The following is an 18720-nucleotide window of genomic DNA, read 5'->3' as shown; positions in this document are numbered from 1 at the left end:
GACAGAGAGACAGGACTGCCCTCAGCTTGCATTTCCCCCAGGGTCGCCCACCTACAGGGAGGAATTCCTGATATCAGCTGGAAGAGGCCAGAACAACTTCCTCTGCCCAGTCACCTCCTCCAGGGGGGTCTCTGGGACCACTCTGGACCCCCCTGGATTGCAGATCCCTGGCTTATGTCCCTCCGGGTTGTCCACTGTATTTTTAGCGCTGACTTGTCTTATTCATAGAGGCTCCACGGAGCTAGGGCGTAAGTTCTGTGCGTCCCTGCAGCCCCCATCCTGGAGTGTCGCATGAAACGCCCTGAAAAATATTCATCGAGTGAATCATATGTGCATATAAAACAAGAATTATTTCAGCTTTTAATACATGTTGCTGTATCCCATCCCACCCTGGCTCAATAAACATGCTGACCGTCGCTGACTCTAACTCACTAGACCCCTGCGGGCACGCAGAGGGCCCCCCGGGACGGCAGGGCCGGCGGGGACGCGACCCTGCTCACTCAGGCTCGCGTGCGCGCCCCGCCCCAAGTCTTCCCCGCCCGCCGGGCGCCGCGGGGCGCGGCCGGGACTACGCTTCCCGGCAGGCCCCGCGCGCCCGGGGCGGGGCGGGGCCGCGGCTGGGGCGTGGCTGCGGCGGACTAGGGGCGGAGCCGCTTACAAAGCCCGGGGGCGGGCGCCGGGGCGCAGAGTGCCCGCAGCGCCGGCAGGAGCGCAGCGCAGCGCAGCGAGGCGCACTCGGTGGGAGCGGCCCGCCAGTGGACGGGCCCGGCGGCTGGACCGGTGCCGCTGCTGTCCTGCTCGCTCTCCGCCGCCGCCCATGAGCGCGGCGCCGCGCGGCCCGGGTCCGTAGGCGGCGGGGCGCCCCCCCCATGCTGCTGCAGCCCGCGCCGTGCGCCCCGAGCGCGGGCTTCCCGCGGCCCCCGGCCGCCTCCGGCGCCATGCACGGCTCGCAGAAGGACACCACGTTCACCAAGATCTTCGTGGGCGGCCTGCCCTACCACACCACCGACGCCTCGCTCAGGAAGTATTTCGAGGGCTTCGGGGACATCGAGGAGGCCGTGGTCATCACCGACCGCCAGACGGGCAAGTCTCGCGGCTACGGCTTCGTAAGTGGCCCCGCGGCCGGGCGCGCACCCCGCCCCGCACTTACCGCGCCGGGGGCGCCGAGTCCACCGGCGGGCGCACGCCCAGCTGCCCCGGCACCTGCTGCCCCCTCCTGGGCTCGGGGGCGGAGGTTCACGCTCCAGCCCGTCCCGCCGCCGCTACTCGGCCGCGGCTCCCTGCCCCCACCCCACTCCTTGGTTAAAAGGGAGAGCCGCTGTGTTCAATTAGCGCTTCGGAGTTTGTGGAGAGATTCTGGGGACAGTCGGCTCACTCCCAGGACTTCCTGGAGCAACAAGCAAGCAGAGGAGGCTTCACCTCAGGGCGCTTTGGAGGCCTTTAGCACCCCCTCCCCTCCAGTATTTTACAAGAGTTCCTTTAAACGCCCAGAACAAACGGCTTAAGTAAAAAAAGAAAAAAAAACGGTTTGAAGGCACGTCTCCTACTTTCCTTCTAACCGGTGTCCCCCCACCCCTCCCACGAGGAAATTCGCACCCCCACAGGCAGGCAGGACAAGCTCGGGGCCCCTGCCTTCCTTGGGGAGGAAAGGGGGAAGTTCCTTGTCTCCCCTGGGGATCATTTCTGTCGGTAAAGCTAGGTTTCCCAGCACATGAACTTGGATGGAGGAACTGGAATCCAGGGGCACCTTTGCAGGAGGGCCCCATGGTGGGGGGTGGGGGGGTGGGGACTGGGTCAGAGGTTCTGAATAACTGGCCCCCCAGGGAGGGGGAAGTGAGTGCCTCTTGCCGGAGCAGAGGGCTCTGCTCCTCCCACCGGTAAGGGAAACCCCTGATGCATCTGTGTTCCTCTAGGTGACCATGGCCGACCGGGCGGCGGCGGAGAGAGCTTGCAAAGACCCGAACCCCAACATCGATGGCCGCAAGGCCAACGTGAACCTGGCGTATCTGGGTGCCAAGCCGAGGAGCCTCCAGACGGGTGAGAGCCTGTGTTTTCCTTTCCTGGCTCGTCTTGATTGCTATATTGAGTGTTGGTATCTGTGGGGTGGAAAGGGCCCCCCCCTTCCCCAGCCCTGCCCCAGGAGTGGCCGTCAGCTATCATGTGCTTGCAGAGCTGTCCCTGGGCAGTCATCCCCTAGCCTGGGAGCTGGACCCCGTCGTCCAGGTGCATGTGCCAGCGGGACAGGGCGAGGAGGGCGCATCAGCCAGTTGTCAGCCGTCCGCCAGGGAAGGAGGAAGTTGTTCCCCGGGGCTGGCGATCAGGGGGACAGACACCCAGAGGCCGCTGTTACCCCTCTCCGTTGGCTTTCTTAGGCAGGGAGCTTCGGGATTTGTGGGAAGGTGGCCTGGGAGTGTAGAGGAAGCCAGTTATCTGTCCCTTCCGATGGGGGAGGGCACGGCTGTGTGCTTCTGCTCCCTTGGGTGAGGCTGAGCCCCTGCGTGGCCTCTCGTTTCAGGCTTTGCCATTGGAGTACAGCAGCTGCACCCCACTTTGATCCAACGGACTTACGGGTGAGTGGACACTGTTGGCTGGGGGGGTGTGTGGGGGGGTGAGCAGACCTGGCCAAGCAGGCCCCGGGCGCCCCTTGGCCCGAGGGAGTCTTTCATCCGAGGACCGCCAGCCCCACGGGATGCCCTTTGCATCTACCTTTCCGTGTCTGCGAACCGTCGCCTTCTCCCATCTTCCATAAACCTGATTGCCTTCGGAGGGCGGGGAGGCAGGGCCAGCCGGGAGGACGGAGAGAAGGCCGAGAGCGTTCCTCCAGTCCTGCCAGAGACCACGGAGGCTGCCGGAGCCTGGTTTCAAGTCTTGGCTTCCCTGTGACCAGTTGCGTGACCTCTGGCAGCCTACACAGCCGTCTGTCCCTCAGTTTCCCCCAGCTCCCTCTGTGGAATGGGGATGGTAGCGGCCTCTCTGAGTTCTGTGAGCGGAGACCTCGGGAGAGGCCTGTGGGGAGGGAGGGCAGTGAAGGCTCCGGAAGTGCTGCCCGTGCTCTGTGGGCCCGGCGGCTGCGTTCTTCTCAGGGTGCCGGGTGACCCGCTCTGGTGCCTGACAGATGGTGCCAGCAGGCCACTGCCATCCGGGGTCTGGTATTTATGAAAGCTGCAGCAGGTGAGACGGGACCGGGGCCAGCTGTCCAGCCCCAGTGGGCCCGGCCTGTGGGCCTTTTGTCCGACGTGCTGTGGTTCAGCGCATCCCACCCTTGCCTGGCTTTTTTTTTTTTTTTAAAGTTCTAATAAGTCCCGGCAGCTGCTTGTGGAAGGACACACACACTTCAGGGGCACAAAGGAGCCTGCCATGCAGTGTGACTTCCCAGCCCCGTGATCGATGTTGGCTGTGTGTCCCGGTGCCGGCAGCGTGTCGACGGGGGTGGGGTGTGCTCCTGGGGGTGGCGAGGGCGGTGAGAACACAGACAGCCCCTTTTAGAACGTTGGTGCTTCTCAAGCTGTCAGAACCAAATCCCAGGCTCTGGATTTTGTGCTTCAAGCTGTGCGTGTGCGTGTGTGCGTGTGTGCGTGTGTGTGTGTGTCTCACGTGCATGTGTCTGCCCTAGAAAGAGGCACAGTTCGAGGAACCACCTGGCTTGCCTGGCAGGGCTGGGAGCTGGGCTCGGGTGGACCGGGCAGGTCACACAGATGGCTGAGGAGTTGTTGCGTGCCCACGATCTGGGGGTGCTCGCCCGGACACGCGGCGTCTGTGTCTGCTTGGTGGCCTTGGCGTGGATTGGCATGCGTGGGAGCCCAGCTCTCAGTCTGTTCTCCTGGGAGGGAGCCCGGGGGCGGCCGGGAGCTGGTGCTTCTGGGTTTCCTTCTCGCCCTGGCATCTGCTTCATAAATGTCTGGAGCCGTCTTGGGAGGTATTTGGGGACATCTGCCGTCATCCGAAGTTCTTCCTGCTTGGGGTCCAGGTCACGTGAGGAGGGCATTCCTCATTTTCCATAGCCTTGGCGCTGTTCCCCAGGTGTGTCCCAGGTGGCCAGGGGCAGGGCCTGGAGCAGGGCCAGCTGCACAGAACCGGGGGTGGAGGGGGGCGGGCATCAGCGGCTCTGTCCCGCTTACCATGGGGCAGCTCCTTCCCCGAGCACGTTTGAGCTCTTTTCCGATCCGCTGCAGCTGCCTCTAGGACTCCAGTCACTGTCAGGACTTGGCCCCTGGAGCCTGCAGACCTGGGTTCAAATCCTGCTTCTGCCACATTCCAGCCGGGTCCGCTTGGCAGATGGCAGGTGGCGTCTTCTTCCTGAGCGTTCGGTTTCCTCGTCTGTGACTTCCTTGACGGAAATAATGACCTCTTCACATACGGTGCCGGCACGCGGGCCCGGGTGCTCTGTGCCCCTGCCCCCCATCCTCTCCTGTCCTCGCAGCAGCCTTCTGAGGTTGGGGCTGATGTTTCCTTCGCTTCCTAGATGAAGAAACTGAGGCGGAGAGCGGTTAACAGTCTGTCGGGGTGACCTAAGTGACGTGACTTAAACCGGGCCACTGGCTCCGAGCCCACACTCAGCCGCCGCTCTCTGGGGTGGGCGGGTAGGAAGGGTGCCCCAGCCTTTCCCCTCACGGTCCCTTGAGTGCCACCCACGTGAGGGTGCTTGGGGGTCGGTGCAGATCTTACCGCCGTGCGTTCCCGACTTCACGTGACCGTGTCTTGTAACTAAATCTCTGGCTGGCATCTAATACCTGTGACGACGAAGAGGCCTCGGGCTTTTCTTGTTGGTTGCCAGGGGGCGGAGACCCAGGCGGGGACAAGGGGTCAGAGGGAGCGTCCAGGTCTTCGTCGCCAGCGGCCGGTGGCCCAAAGCTTCTCAGGGTCCCGCCGCCTCCCACCAGGCCTCGCTGAGAGGTCCAGGGTGGCGGGAGGGGCCCCTGGGGGTGCTCTCCCAGCGAGGCAGGGCCGGGCTGGCCCGGGGTCAGCTGCCTTCCCCCAGTGCCCCTCGGTTGGGAGAGTTGGGCCGTCAGCGTCCCTTTTGTCTTTTGTCTTTGCAAACGAGAACAATCGGGCGGGAGCGCGGCTGGCCTGACTCAGCAGTCAGTGTTGTGTGCTGCGGGCTGGCAGTGAGGCTGGGCCTGCGCCGGCCGAGGGCACGGTGGGAGCCAGGGCTGGGCAGCTCGGCCTTTTCAACCAGTTAACCCCTCTCCTGCCTGGCCGGACTTCCTGCCTCCGATCCTATGCCTTGCACAGGTCTAAGGGTTGCACGGCCCCACCTTTGGGCAAGGCCACTGTGGAATCCCCGCCCGTGGGGCCGTAAGCATCAGCGTGGGAGATTCGCCAAAGAATTTCTTAACAAGTTACACTTTTTGCTTGGATTCCCTGGCTCTCGGGGTTTTTTGTTTTCAAGGGGGATGGGGTCTTTCAGGACCTAACTTGGGCTGTGCATTCCTGTCCTGTAACTGTGTGTGGGGCCAAGGCCTGAGGTTTGGAGAATCCTTCCTTGGCGGCGACCAGTGACTTAACCACGAGAGGACATGACCGAGGCCGTAGACCATCCCCCCCCCCCCGGCTGGGACAGTCAGTAGCCTGCAGGCAGGAAAGTTCCAAGTGGTCTGGAGAGGGCACGTGTCCGGGCAGAGCTTTGAGCCTTGTCTGGAAGGGACCTCCTGGTGTCAGAGGGTAGGGTCTGAGGTTTGTCCTGGGCCTGGCTGTACTTGGAACCTCTCCTTGGGTTATTTTTGAAGGGCCAGCTGCTTCTCTGGGCACAGCCCCCGTCCCTTTTCTTAAGGGGGCCTTGCCGGGGCCTTCACATCCATTCACCGCAAGTCCTGTCCTGTGGCCAGGGTGAGACCGGGCCCCAGGTCCCAGACAGCGGGGTCATCCTGTGTTGGAGCCAGGATCCCAGGGTCTGCCTGGGCTCATCTCCCCGGAGATGACCAGGATGGAGACCAGGATGCAGGGCTGACTTGAGCACCGAGTGGGTGCCTTTGTGCAGAGCCGGTGGGTCGGGGGCCTGGCCCACAGAGAGACTTGAATTTGTCAGGGACCCAGCTCCTAGCAGCCCTCCGACAAGGCCTGTTGCCCGAGCTGCCCGTGCAGGCACCGGGTGAGGAGAAACTTGTCTGAGCTCATGCAGTGTGGGGCCGGGGGCCCGATTGGGTGGCTCCAGTACTCTCCTTCCTTCCACGAGGCCCCAGCACCTCCCTCTGGCCAGCTCTTGAGCAAATCCGAGCCAGACACCCCAGGACTGACACCCACTATGGGACCCTCTTGGGGCGGTACATGCCTTGTGGGTCCAGGGACGCCTATGCTCTCTGGGCAGGCCCCCGCTGTCCCCGCCATCACCAGGCCCCAGGTGTGTGCACGCCGAGGGGCCCGAGCCCAGTACCTGGGTCACCAGGGTCGGGGGGTGTGGGGGGGCGGTTTCCACGGGGACCGCAGCCGTGGGAAGGCCATCAGACGACACACTGGGACACACCCCAAAAAACGCCGAAACCTGACCAGGGCCTCCAGCCTGGTTAATAGCACCGTGCCAGCATCAGGTGCCTGGTTTTGGTCGCACGCTGGGTTGTGTACGACGTCACCACTGGGGGACGCGGCAGGAGGGCACCCGGGACCTCCCTGTGCTGTTTTTGCAACTTCTCGGGATTCTCCCGCTGTTTCCTAATACGAAGTAGATTGAAGGCTGGGCGGGGCAGGGGCGGTGAGTCGCAGAGCTTTGCTTCGGGGGGCTGGGGGGGGGGGGGCGGACGTGGGATCAGCACCTTTGCGGGGGGCGCGGCAGGAAGTGAGGTCAGAGCGGGAGGTTGTGCGGGCTGGGAGGAAGCTGGTGCCTGCTCCCCGCCGTGGCGTCACATGGCTTGTTTTTACTTTCAGGGTGCCTGGGGTGGCCCTGCTCCCCACACCGTAGCTTCCTGTTTGGCACTGGAGCGAGGCGTGGGCCGGCGCGTGGCCCTCCCGGTGGGCCGCCGGTGCACACCTGTTGTTTGTCCCCGTCTGCCGTGACAGAAACCAGCCTCCGGGGTGGCTCTTGGGTTCCTCTCGAGGATGAGCTCCTGGCTCCGGCCCGCTGCCCTGGCAGCCTGAGGGCCGGAGAGCCTCGTCCAGAAGCCCGGAGCCGAGGGACAGAGGCCTGGCCACAGACGGGCCTGCGGGTGTCTGAACCACCCCCAGGGGTGTGCCCTGGGGCGGGAGGGCTCCCGGGTGGCCCAGCCGGCCCCCTCGCGTTGCCGTGGCCAGAGCACTGGGCCGAGAGCCCGGAGGCGCTTTTCCGTGGCCTGTGTGTGTGATCCCTCGTCGTCGTGACTTCGCCTCCTTGAGCCTCAGTTTCCCCACCTCCCGCGTGAACGCGACGAGGGCTCAGCAGAGCGTTCGTGCTCCCGACCCTTCCCACGTGGGTGGAAGCAGGAAGCTGGGCATTCGTTCGGCCCGTTTGTTCAGCAGATGTCTGCCAGCTCTGTGGCAGGCCGCCGATGCCGTGGGGATGCCGTCCCGGATCGTAGCTGCAGAGTGGCCTGCAGCCCGGCGGCAGCGTGGGCAGGCCCGGTGGCGGTAGGCGCTGTGGGGGGAGGGGCGGCCGGGCCGGGGACGCCAGCGTGAGCCGGGGGAGGAAGTGGGGGAGTTGGGGGGCCCAGGGGCGCGTTTAGATCTTATTCCGAGTGTCGCGGGACTGAGGTGGGCCCTGCGTGGCTGAGGGCCGGGTCACTTGTGTCTTTACAGCATCCCTTGGTTGCTGTGTGGCCCGTGCGGTGGAGGCCGTGGTCCCCACGCAGCTGGGGTGGCCGCCGGCTCGGGCCAGGGTGAGCAGCTGTGGGATCCCGAATACAATACATTTTAAAGAATGAGTGACGGAGGAGCCTGAGAAGATTCCAGAGGTTTGGGCTGAGCACGTGGAAGGCCGGATGGGCCTGGAGGAGAGGGCGCAGCTGTGGGTCGGGGTTTGGACAAGTTCGGGGGAGGCCTGGCGGCGTCCCACGGAGGCACGGCTTACCTGCTTTGTGCCGCTGCCCCACTCCTGCCTGCTGTGTGGTGGCCCCAGGGAGCATTCACGTGCCCCCTCCGGGGATTCCCAGCCCCGGACCTGCTTTTCTGCCTGCGTTGGCGTCCCACTCCGCGCCCCTTCCTTCCAGAAGCCTGCAGTTGCGCCCCCCGTGGCTGCCTGGGTCCCCAGCACGGCTGGCGAAAACCTCCAGGGAGCAGAAAAAGTGAAACGGTCTCATTTGCCTTTTTTGTTCTTACTTTTGGGGGTGGCTTTGCTTTCAGAAAATGAGTCCTCCGAGGCTGTAGTGATTCCTTTTAGCGGAGTTTTGCTTTGAGTGTGTGCAGCAGTCAGCCGCCTCTCCAACTGGGCCACTCAGGCTCCCGAGACCTCTGTCTCCTGAAGGGCCTCTGGGGACGCAGCAGAGGCCCTGTTGGGCTCTGTGGCTGGCACCTTTAGTTTACAGATGGGGAAACTGAGGCCAGAGAGGGCTGAGGGACTTGGACAGGCATGGCCAGGGTCCAGACTCAGGGCTCTTGCCCCTGAACCTCCGCTGGGCCAAGTCCGCTGGGGTGCCCTTGGCCGTGCCTTGGGTCCCGGCAGACTTCGCGGCTCCCCCGTGTGCCGTCAGGAAGCCACGAGCCCCCGGTCCTGCAGGTCACGGTCACGCCTGGTCGGAGCAGGCCTGGTGAGCATCGGCCCACCTGACCTTTAGGTTCCGACCGTGGGCCCAGCTGTCCTGCTGGCTGGTCCGGTTTTGCCTCCGGGGTTCCTGGTCTGCTCTCCCTGGGGCTGGGGCCAGGTGGCCGTGAGAGGGAGGACCTTCTGTGCGTCCTGGCCGGCTTGGGGGCTCTCCCTTGTCGTCCCTCAGGCCCGAGGAGGTCACTGGTGCTGCCACGCTCTCTGGGGCGCGCAGAGCGTTAAATCCTCACACAGCCCTAGCGGTGAGGGTGACCTCACTCACCCCACAGAGGCAGCGCTGACACAGCCCGGCACCTGGCGAGGACCAGAGCCAGCCTTGAACCGAGCCGCCAGGTTCCGCCCCCCCACTTGTGAGCAGGGCCCCGTCCGGCAATAGCTGTTTCCAGCTGGGCTGCTTCCTTTGCCTTCTAAAGGGCTGCAGCTTCTATCCCAGGACCCAGGCAGCATGCCCAAGGGAGGCTCCTTTGCTCTCTGGGTGCCGGCGATCCCACGGCCTGCCTGAGGCCCTCCGCACTCGACAGATGGTGTGCTAGGTGCTCGGGACCCGGCGGTCGGCACCAAGTGCCCGCCCTCGGGGGGCTTACATTCTCATCGAGAAAACAGAACGGAAAGTAAATGACGGGTCTCAGGTCATAAGAAGGAAATAAAGCCGGGGGTGGGTGGGATGTGGTGGCGTTGACCTGGGGGCTGGTCGGGGAAGGCCTCTGAGGAGGTGAGGCTGGAGGTTGGGGAAGAAGCCTGCAAGCAGAGGGAGTAGCCAGTGTAAAGGCCTGTTGGGGGAGGTGCCCGTTGCGTCCGGGGAGCAGGGTGGTGAGAGTAGGGACGGTGGGTAGAGAAGAGTTGCAGGGGGAGTTGAGGCTTGGCTGTGTGGGAAGCCATAGGGGGAGCGGTGTGGTTCTGGGGAGGGTGGAGGCTGCTGGAGGGTTCTGATCCTGGGGTGGGCTGGTCTCTTGGATTTTTTTTTTTTTTTTTTAAGTTTACGTATTTTGGGAGGGAGAGAGAGAGCGAGAGAGTGCAGAGCCTGACACAGGGCTCGATCTCTCAAACCAGGAGATCACGACCTGAGCCGGGATCAAGAGTCAGACACTTAGCCAAGCCCCGTCTTGGATGTTTTTAAGATGACCCTCTGGTCACCGGATGGGGGCAGAAGCAGGCACAGGGGACCTGCTTCGACGGGGTGTGGTAGATGGAGGCTTGACTGACCTGGGGAGGTGGGGGGGGGTGGAGAACAGACACAGTTGGGGGGACCGGGGGGGGGAGGGGGAAGTGGGGAGTTGGGGGGGGGGCCTGGGCCGCAGCGGAGGGAGAGTGGGCAGGACCGTCCTCCCGGGGGCTCCTGCCCTGGTGGCAGACCAGCCTTCGCCCGCAGAGTGTTGTGCGGCCTGTGGCCTTTTCAGAGGTCTGAAGGTCGAGCACGTGGAGGCTGGTGGTGCCCCAGCCTTTCTGGGGAGTGGGTGGGGTGGCAAGGAACGTGCGGGGCACGCGGGCCCTGCCCCCGTTGCCCCCTGGCCAGGGCCTCCTGTTCCTGCCGTGTGTGCGGGCCTGGGGAGGGGGGCGCCGGGCTGCGCCAGGCAGGTTTGGCTGGGCTCGCTTTCTCCCCCGGGGGCTCAGTGGGGTCCCCGTGGGCGTGTGTGCACACACCCCTGCAGCTCTGCCCCTCCGTCCCCACCCGGCCTCCTTCCCTGCGCCCGCCGGGCCGGGGCGTCAGGCCCCGAGGGCAGTCAAGAGCCGAGCGCGTGCCCTTCGCTTTGTAGCTTGCTCCACGGCAGGGTCCGCACGTGAGGGGTGTGACCCTGGAGGAGTCTCCACGGTGGGCCGACCCGTGCCTTGCGGGGGATTGGCAGCCTCCCCGGACTCCACCCACCAGGGTGGCACCCAGAAATGTCCCAGGCGTGGCCCGGTGTCCCTCGGAGGGGCAGAGTCGCCCTGGCTGAGGCCGCCGTTCTGGCGGGGGGGGTCCTGGTCCTCCCTGCAGGCCCTGAGGTCAGCCTCTGCAAATCCACATGCAGAGCCGAGGGGCGGCCGTGCTGGAGGGAAACTGCCTGGGGCGCGTGCCCTGCCTCCTGGGGCTTTGTTGGCCCCACTGTGCGGCAGGATCCGCCCCCCCCCCCCCCCCGTTCCTTCTTTTCCTTTTGATCCCAGTCTGGGGTGCACACACCTGTTGGGGGTCCAGTCTCTGTGGATGCACTGAGCAGCTTGGCTGCTGGGCCTTGGACTGGGACTGCCCTGCCACCTGGGTGGCCTCTTGGAGACCCAAGCTGGCCCCCGAGGGGGGCCCCGGTCACAAGGCTCCAGCCAGCAGCCAGTCCTTGTGGGCTCAGGTACCAGGCAGCGTATGGACAAGAAGGCGAGACTCTGCCACTGCGGTGACACAGTACCTCTTGTGGCTTTAAAACGCCTTGTGGGTTATCTCGGACTTTTTGCATAGAGTGGGGGCGGGGCAGAGCGCTCAAGGGAAGCAGGTGAGTGGACGCAGGCGGGCTGTATCCTGGGGTGTCAGGGACCGGGTGTCTCCCTTCCTCCCCAGCCTGAGACACAGTTCCTCCCTCACCCGTGGAGGCTGGGACAGAGCTCTGGTCCTGACAGGGGAGAGTGCAGAACCTGGCAGATGTGACCACTGCCTCATCCGGCTGGACCTTGGGGAAATACGGCCAGGGCCCTGTTTGTCTGTCTTACCTACTTACGTGTGTATTTATTAAGTTTATTTTGGGAGAGAGGACACGCGCTCGAGAGCGGGGAGGGGCAGAGAGAGGGAGAGGATTCCAGGCAGGCTCCACACTGTGACCCGGGGTCTCAATCTCATGAACCGTGAGATCACGATCTGAGCCGAAGTCAAGCGCCGGACGCTCAATCGACTGAGCCACCCAGGCGCCCGAAACCTGTCATTTTTGCGGCCCTGGATCCTTCTGCTGTGTGGACAGGGTGAGGCCCGGGTCTAGGCAGTGGCTCTGAGTGTGGGTGTATATCAGGATCCCTGGGGGCCTGTCACCCCTTCTGAGCCCTCTGTCTGCAGGGGATCTGCCTTTTTGGCACATGCTTCGGGGGTGTCTAAGGCAGGGGCGTCCCCGCCCATGTTTGGAGAAGTTCTGGGCTGCAGGCTTCCAGAGCCTCAAAGTGAGAGATGTTCCCAAGGCTCCAGGAGCCGGGTGGGGGCTCTCGTGGTGCCAGGGACGTCCCGGTGGGTGCTGCTCCTTTCCGGGGCGGCGTCCTGACTGCAGGAGCCCCTCGTCCTCCTCAGCGGAGAACCTGTTCCCCGTGACCTGTTGTTCCATCAACACGCTGTGTGCCCGGCTCCTTCCAGAGCTGGGCCTCGGACGAGGCCCTGGGGGTCAGGGCAGAGCCCTCCCCATGGCTCACATGAGATGCAGGGGAGGTGAGGGCTCCAGGGGGTCGCTGGCAGGTACAGACCCGGGTGGGGATGGCCTCGAGCGTCGGAGGTGCTGCAGGGCACGGCTGGGACGGGACAGCAGCTGAGGTGGGACAGCAGCCCCCAGGGATGTGGTCTCAAAGCGACAGCCTGGCACCCTCGCCGGGCTCCTCCCGCGCACACGCTGGCTCCAGCCTCAGTCTTTGCCTTGCCGGTCCCCCACGGCCAGCTCTGTCTTACCCTCGGGGCTCAGTGCAGTTGCTCTCTCCTCCGAGAAGCCTACCCTGACCACTCCCCGCAGTCCCGCCTCCGGGTCATGGGTTGGTATGTTTGTGTGTCTGTCCGCCCCGCTGGAATCTGAGCTGCGGGGGCCGTATCCTGGCCCCGGCAGGCGTGAGATCGCTGTTGCACTTTTCAGGAGACCGAGCGGGATTCGAACCCAGGCCCGGCTCTGTTCAAGGCTCTGGTTTGCATGGGGGGAGGAAGGAGGTGGTCGGCGGAGGCTCCTGGAGTGGGGGCGGTGGAGGGGGATGGGCGCTGTGGCCCGGAGCCAGAGCACGGGGATCCCGGCGGAAGCTGCCCGGGCACACGCGGGAGAGGGTGGGGGTGGGGAGGCACGGCCGCCGCCGGCCTGGGTGTGTTGCTGCGGGAACACTGGGGCGCTGCCGCGGGGAGGGCGGCGGGGAGGGCGGCGCGGTCGGCGCTGGGGGCCCCGCAGGCACCGGCAGGTGTGCCCCAGACTCCCGCCCGCTTTGCTGCCAGATCGTCGCAGCCTTGCGCGCCGTGCCCTCGCGGGCGGCTCACTCCGCAGCGGGATTTGTCTCTCGCAAAGGACGGGTCACCGAACATCTGAACATCTGAAACCGAACAGCTGTTTTCAGACCTTAAGTGTGTTCACAGCCGTGTGCAGACGCGCGCTCTGCCTGACCCAGAACTTGTCCATCAGCCCGAGAGGAGCCCCGCGAGCGCTCACGCCCGGCCCGGCCCCGCCCCCGCCCCCGCCCCCGCCCCCGCCCCCGCCCCCGCCCCCGCCCCCGCCCCCGCCCCCGCCCCCGCCCCCGCCCCCGCCCCCTGCGGGAGCCCCTGGCGCTTCGCCTCCGGGCAAACCCGTGTGGACGTTTCCTGTCGGGGGAGTGGCCTTCTGGGTCTGGCGTCCTTTGCTCAGCACGTCCTCAGGGCTCATCCACGCCGTGGCACGTGTCATTCCCCGTCGCCGCGTGGGGAGACCCCATTGGTGTGTCCCACCGTGGGGGGCGCTTGGCCCCCGTGAATATCGCCCCTTCTTCCTGGTTATGCGCGGGAACCCATCCGCCCTGTAACGACCCGCGGAGCCCTCCGCCGGCCCCGGCCCCTGCCTGTGCGCTCAGGACGTCGTGCGGTAGGACGTGGGTTCTCGGACCCGTAAAAACGGCAGCTCCCTATGGCCCGCCTCGCCCATCCTCAGCCACCTTGCCCGCGTATAAATACGCATCTGGCTGCTTTAGCCTCAGTGATATCACAGCATAAACAGCATCTCGGGTCCGCTGCTCGGTTTCCTCCCGGCAGCGTGGAGGGCAGTGGCGTGGGGCCGAGCACGGGCCGCCTGGTCTCACTGCCGCCGCGTGTGGTGCGACTGGAGGGACATCGGATGCCGCTGCGGCCCCTGCAGGTGACCCTCTGGCGTTCTCGGGCTTGTCGCCGATCCTGTGGGTGCTGCCGTGGTGTCTGCCCCGGCTGAGTGTCGGAGAACGGGGCGCCCTGTTCTTTCCGAGCAGCTTCTCTTTGGAGCCGGGCCCCACCCCACGGGTGCAGGAGGGAGTTGGGTCCCGCGTGCCGCGTGCCCTGTGCTGGTGCGAGAAGAGGCGGAGGAGAGACTGATGCCCGTGGCCGGGCCGTCTGCCCCGATGGGGCTGCCGGGTACCTGACGTGGAGCAGACAGGCCGCGAGGCCCGGAGAGGCCCAGCCACTTGCCCGGGGCCGCCCAGCACCTGGTTGGCCGAGCGGGCCCACACCGATACCGCCTTTCTGTGCCCCCGTCTCCCCACCCGTGACACGTGGGACTCATCCCGGGCGTGCGGTGACAGTTTTGCACATTAGCCTGCGGCATGGGACAGTCGCGTGGGTCAGGAGGCTCCCCTCACTTCATCGCCGTGGGGCCTTGGCCGAGCCGCTGACCCTCTGAGCTCCGTTCTCTGTCGTGAAACAAGATGGTGACGTGAAGGGCAGCCTGAGCACGCGTCCGACCAGGCACCGCGTGAAGGGGTTTCGGTTTCGGACCCGGCTCCGTGGGCGCCGGGCGTGGTCGGTGGCCTTGCTCCCAGGGCTTCTCGTCCTCTTCGTCTTCACTGCTGTCCTTCGTGCCTCATTCCTGCAGTCCTCACTCGGTGAGGCTCGCCGAGCTGCCGTGGGCCGGGCTCCGGGCTGTCGGTGACCAGGGCAAAGCTCCGGAGCTGGGGAGGAGGACGGGACAGTGCAGCGTGTCCCCCGGTGGTGGCGGCTTGTTGGGGAGACGAACAGGGAGGTGGAGGGCCGGGGTGTGACCTGGTGGTCACACGGGGACCTGAGCTCAGAAGGCCCACGCTAGACTTGATGTTCTGCTGTCACTGTCTGAAACTTCTAAATCCTTTTTAAACCTGGGTCCCCCAAATCACTGGCCCTGTGGGGGGCCTCGTGGGGGGATGGCTGGAGTGCAGAGCATTGGGTTGGGCTGGGGGTGCCTGGGAAGGGCTCACTGGGAAGGGGGGCTCTGGAGAGCCAGGGAACGTGTGTTACAGGCAGTGGGAACAGTCAGGGCAGACAGTCAGTGCAAAGGCCCTGTGGTAGGAGCACGGCTGGTGTGTTCCAGGAAGATGTGTTGTTGCCATACCCATCTGACCGACGAGCGGTCCTCGGGAGCGGGGACACAGCATCACCCGGCCCCTCCACTCCGGAGCCAGCTTTCCACCGCCCCGTCCCCTGACCCAGACCTTCTGTGTTTGGCCCCGCAGGCTGACCCCCCACTACATCTATCCACAAGCCATCGTCCAGCCCAGCGTGGTGATCCCGGCTGCCCCGGTCCCGTCGCTGTCCTCCCCCTACATCGAATACACGCCAGCCAGCCCGGCCTACGCCCAGTACCCGCCGGCCACTTTTGACCAGTACCCTTACGCCGCCTCGCCCGCCACGGCCGCCAGCTTCGTGGGCTACGGCTACCCGGCCGCCGTGCCTCAGGCCCTCTCGGCCGCGGCCCCCGCGGGCGCCACGTTCGTGCAGTACCAGCCTCCGCAGCTGCAGCCCGACAGGATGCAGTGAGGGCCGTTCCCGCCCCTGGCGTCACGGCCCCATCGGCCCCACGCCGGGCAAGCGGCCGGCCGGGCTTCGGGGTGCGCGCCCACGCATGTACCTCCGGAGACCCCGCGGGAGCCCCGCCTGACCCCGGATGCACCGGAGACCGCTTCTCTTGAAATCCAGGACCCGCCGCGTCTTGAGGGAGGACTTCGGGGAAAAGGGACGGCCGCGCGCTCTTCGAAGACACAACCCAGACCTCGCACACACCGCCAGCCTTCCGCCTTCCCCTTCTCCTGCCCCTCCCCGCACCCCAGGCGCCCACGGCCCTGTCCCCACCGCACCTGGCCGGGCCCTCCCCCCCCCCCCACTCCTCCCTCACCCCTCCCCGCGGACCGGCTGCCCTCCGCCCCTGCTCGGAGATGCCTTACTCCGGGGAGGCCCGAGAGAGCCGCCGAAGCGGGCGGTGAGCCGTGGTGGAAGGTGCGGGGGCCCGTCTGCCTCCCGGACTCTCATTTTCTAGACGACAGCCCACCCCACGCTGGCGACGGGGAGCCGGCCGACATCCCCTTCTGTCGAGCTGCAACTTTTTTCTTATCGTCCTTGTTTTGCTACTAAGATGATTTCAGAATCGTAGTCTATTTTTTCAACGGGAACTCCCACCACCAAGAATCCAGAACCTATTTTTGACTTTGAGAGACACTTTTGTCGATGGCTCCGCCCAAGGCGACGGTGGCAGTATTTCGGCGCGACGAAGCATCTGCGGCCTCGGGAGCCCCTCGGAGGGTGGGCGTCTCCAGGCAGGTCTCTCTGGGCCACGGGCAGTGGTCTCAGCGTGTGTCCCCCCCCCCCCCCCCCCAGCCACCAAGGGCAGGAGGGAGTGTGGCCCGAGGTGATGCTGGCCGAGGGGCCGGAGCGCACCGACCGTGCCGGCCAGCGAGTGGGCGGGGCTCCGAGTGCAGGACCACCCGGCCTTGCCTGCCCCCCTCCCTCGTGGCGTCACCTGCTGTGTAGCAGCTGGGGCCCTGGGATTGGGCAGAGACACGTCCGGCCTCCTGGCGGGGGCCTCGGTCTGGGGGCGGGGTGGGGGGGTGGGGCGAGAGAGGTGCCGCCAGGCGGGGGACTCCCGGACAGAGCACCATGGGCCGTGCGGTGGCCCCCACTCAGAGGAAGGGGGGAGTGAGCCGAGGGGCAGCCTCGCGGAGGAGACCCGTGGGAGGGTTTGGGAGGGCGGGCCGCCAAGTTGGGGGGCGCTGGGGGTATTCCTTCGGACCTACCTCAGGGAAGTGGTGGCCTCAGGGGGCTGACCGACGTGGGCAAGCACTTTGCGGCACGCCTGGTACAGAGTCAAAGCCCAGAAAATAAAGGTAGCTAATATTATAATAATATTTTTATTAGAACGTTCTGATTATAAAAATAAAACTTGTTTTCTTTAAAGAAAAACTTGGTCTGTAATTTTTCTCTTGCACGGGAGCCTCCGGCATCGCTGCCCCACCCCCCCTCCCCCCCCCCCTCCCACCGCCCTCCACCCCCCTCCCTGCCACGGTGATCACTTGGTGTCACAGCTTGGGAGCCGGGCATTTTAGTCAAGTGTTTGTTGAGCACCTGCCCTCACTGGCCTCTGGGCATCCAGAGTGACCGGACAGACGGGGTCCTGTTACCACCCCCCTTTCCACGAACTAGGGAAGGAGCTGATGCCCCCCCCCCCCATGCCCTGGGTGTCTGCTCCCCTGCAGTCTGCCTAAAACCCAGGGGAGGGCTGACTGGCTCCGCATAGGTGACGAGCTGTGTGCAGCGTCCTGGGAATGGGGTCAGGGGCCGGCGCGGTGGTGTGAGTGGTGGCTCCCCGGAACCCCGTGGGATGGGGGGACCTGTCCCCAGGAGAAGGGAAGTGCTAGAAGAACCTGAGTGAGGACTGCTGAGAGGAGAGAACAGCAGGTGTGTGGGCCAGCTGCCCTAGGGGATGCTGGGAGGCAGGCAGGGTGCGAGGTCAAGGAAGGGAAGTGTTGGTCTGGGGCTGAGGGGGCCCAGCCCAGGGATAGTTCTGGCATTTCCCAGAACTCTGCTGGAGCCACAGCTCCGTGCTGGAGAAATCACAGGGGACTCACGGAGGAGGTGTTCAGCCTGGAAAGAGGATGAAGTCATTCACTCCAAGAAACATGGGCCGGTCAGAGGCAAAGCACTGAAGAGAGTCCTAAAACAGACACGATGCTACCCCACTGGGGTTTATAATCTAGTGAGGGTGACCTAACAAGCCTACAAATGGGGTAATTTTGGATACCGCTGAGCCCTGTGAAGCAGGTGTCACAGGGTGCTGGAGAATGGCTGGGTTCTAGGCAGACAGCAGCAAGTGCAAAGGCCCTGGGGTAGGATGCGTGGAAAAGAAGGCCAGTGTGGCTGGAGGAGACGAAGTTTGGGGTAGTGATGGAACCGGAGCTGAGGGAACTGGGGAAACCCAGGGGCGGTCCTGCTGTGGCCTGCAGTCTGGGGAGGGATAGCGGTGTGCACACGTGACCCGACAAGCTGAGCACAGTGTGGTCTGATCGATGCCGTCAGCGGAGAGGCCCCTGAGCCTGGGAGGGGGTGGACACCACAGCTGGGCTGCGCGGGATGGAGGGGCTCCTGGGGAGCTAGTGGGAAGGGAATGGGCACCCTGGTGAGGGGGCCGGTTTCAGCTAAGGCTTGGAGGTCTCGGGTCGGGCCTCCTTTGGGCCAGATGTACTCCAGGCACCAGGCTTATCCTCCCCGGATCCCGCAGAGCAGAGTCGGGCCCCATAACGTGCAATCTGTCCCCATCCTGTCATCTGGCCCAGACGTCACCTCCCCCTCTGGCCAAGCGAGAGATTGCAGCTGCTCTCAACTCCTCTCTCTCCCTCACCTTCACATCTAACCCGTTGCCGGGTCCGACGTTTCCACCAGCGAAGCCTATCAGGAATCTGCCCCCAACCCAGGCACCATCCCCTCCTGTCCTGGACCCTCGCCGTGGGCCCTTTGCTGCTTCTGTCCTCGTCTTCCCGCAGTCCGTGTTCCACATGCAGCCAGAGGGGTCCCGGTCACCAAAAGAGAGGTCACGTCTCCCAGCTCAGAGCCCTCTATGGCTCCCCTTGTCCTGGGAGTAAAAGCCGGTGCTGTGAGGCCCATACTGGCCTCCTCGCTGTTCGCCGGACACACCAGTCACAGCGTACCACAGACCCTTTGCACGTGCTGTTGAGTCCTGCAGCTCCTACCGGCCGAGTCCCTCCTTCAGCTCTCAGCCCAAAAGTTTAAGTTCAGGGAAACTGAAGCTTGCAAGCATCACCTGATCCGGCTGGTGATGAGTGGGCATCAGAGATTTCTGGCAGGAGTTTTAGGACCGTCCATTCAGGGTGGAGTGTCTAGGGTGGTCCTGAGCCAGGAGAGGCTGGACCGGGAGGGGAACAGAGGGAGGGACAGAGACCAGTCACGGCAG

The 18720-nt window shown here is 64.9% G+C and overlaps 1 protein-coding gene across 1 annotated transcript; it reads left to right on the top strand.

Annotated features, from left to right (window-relative positions):
* The first annotated feature begins 698 nt into the window (after positions 1–698).
* On the top strand, positions 699–16715 carry RBM38 (RNA binding motif protein 38). Its single transcript, XM_047068334.1, has 4 exons — positions 699–1106; positions 1914–2037; positions 2516–2570; positions 14996–16715. The coding sequence occupies exons 1-4, from the start codon at positions 870–872 to the stop codon at positions 15297–15299; spliced, it is 720 nt and encodes a 239-aa protein (XP_046924290.1). The 5' UTR covers positions 699–869; the 3' UTR covers positions 15300–16715.
* The last annotated feature ends 2005 nt before the right edge of the window (positions 16716–18720 follow it).

This window comes from Lynx rufus, unplaced genomic scaffold (genome assembly GCF_022079265.1).
Source record: "Lynx rufus isolate CCGP_SWC_20201006 ecotype Redwood Valley unplaced genomic scaffold, mLynRuf1.p SCAF_8, whole genome shotgun sequence".
In the NCBI taxonomy this organism is placed as follows: domain Eukaryota; kingdom Metazoa; phylum Chordata; class Mammalia; order Carnivora; family Felidae; genus Lynx; species Lynx rufus.
Note: the sequence above shows the minus strand (reverse complement) of the source record. Positions and strands in the feature narration are given on the sequence as shown.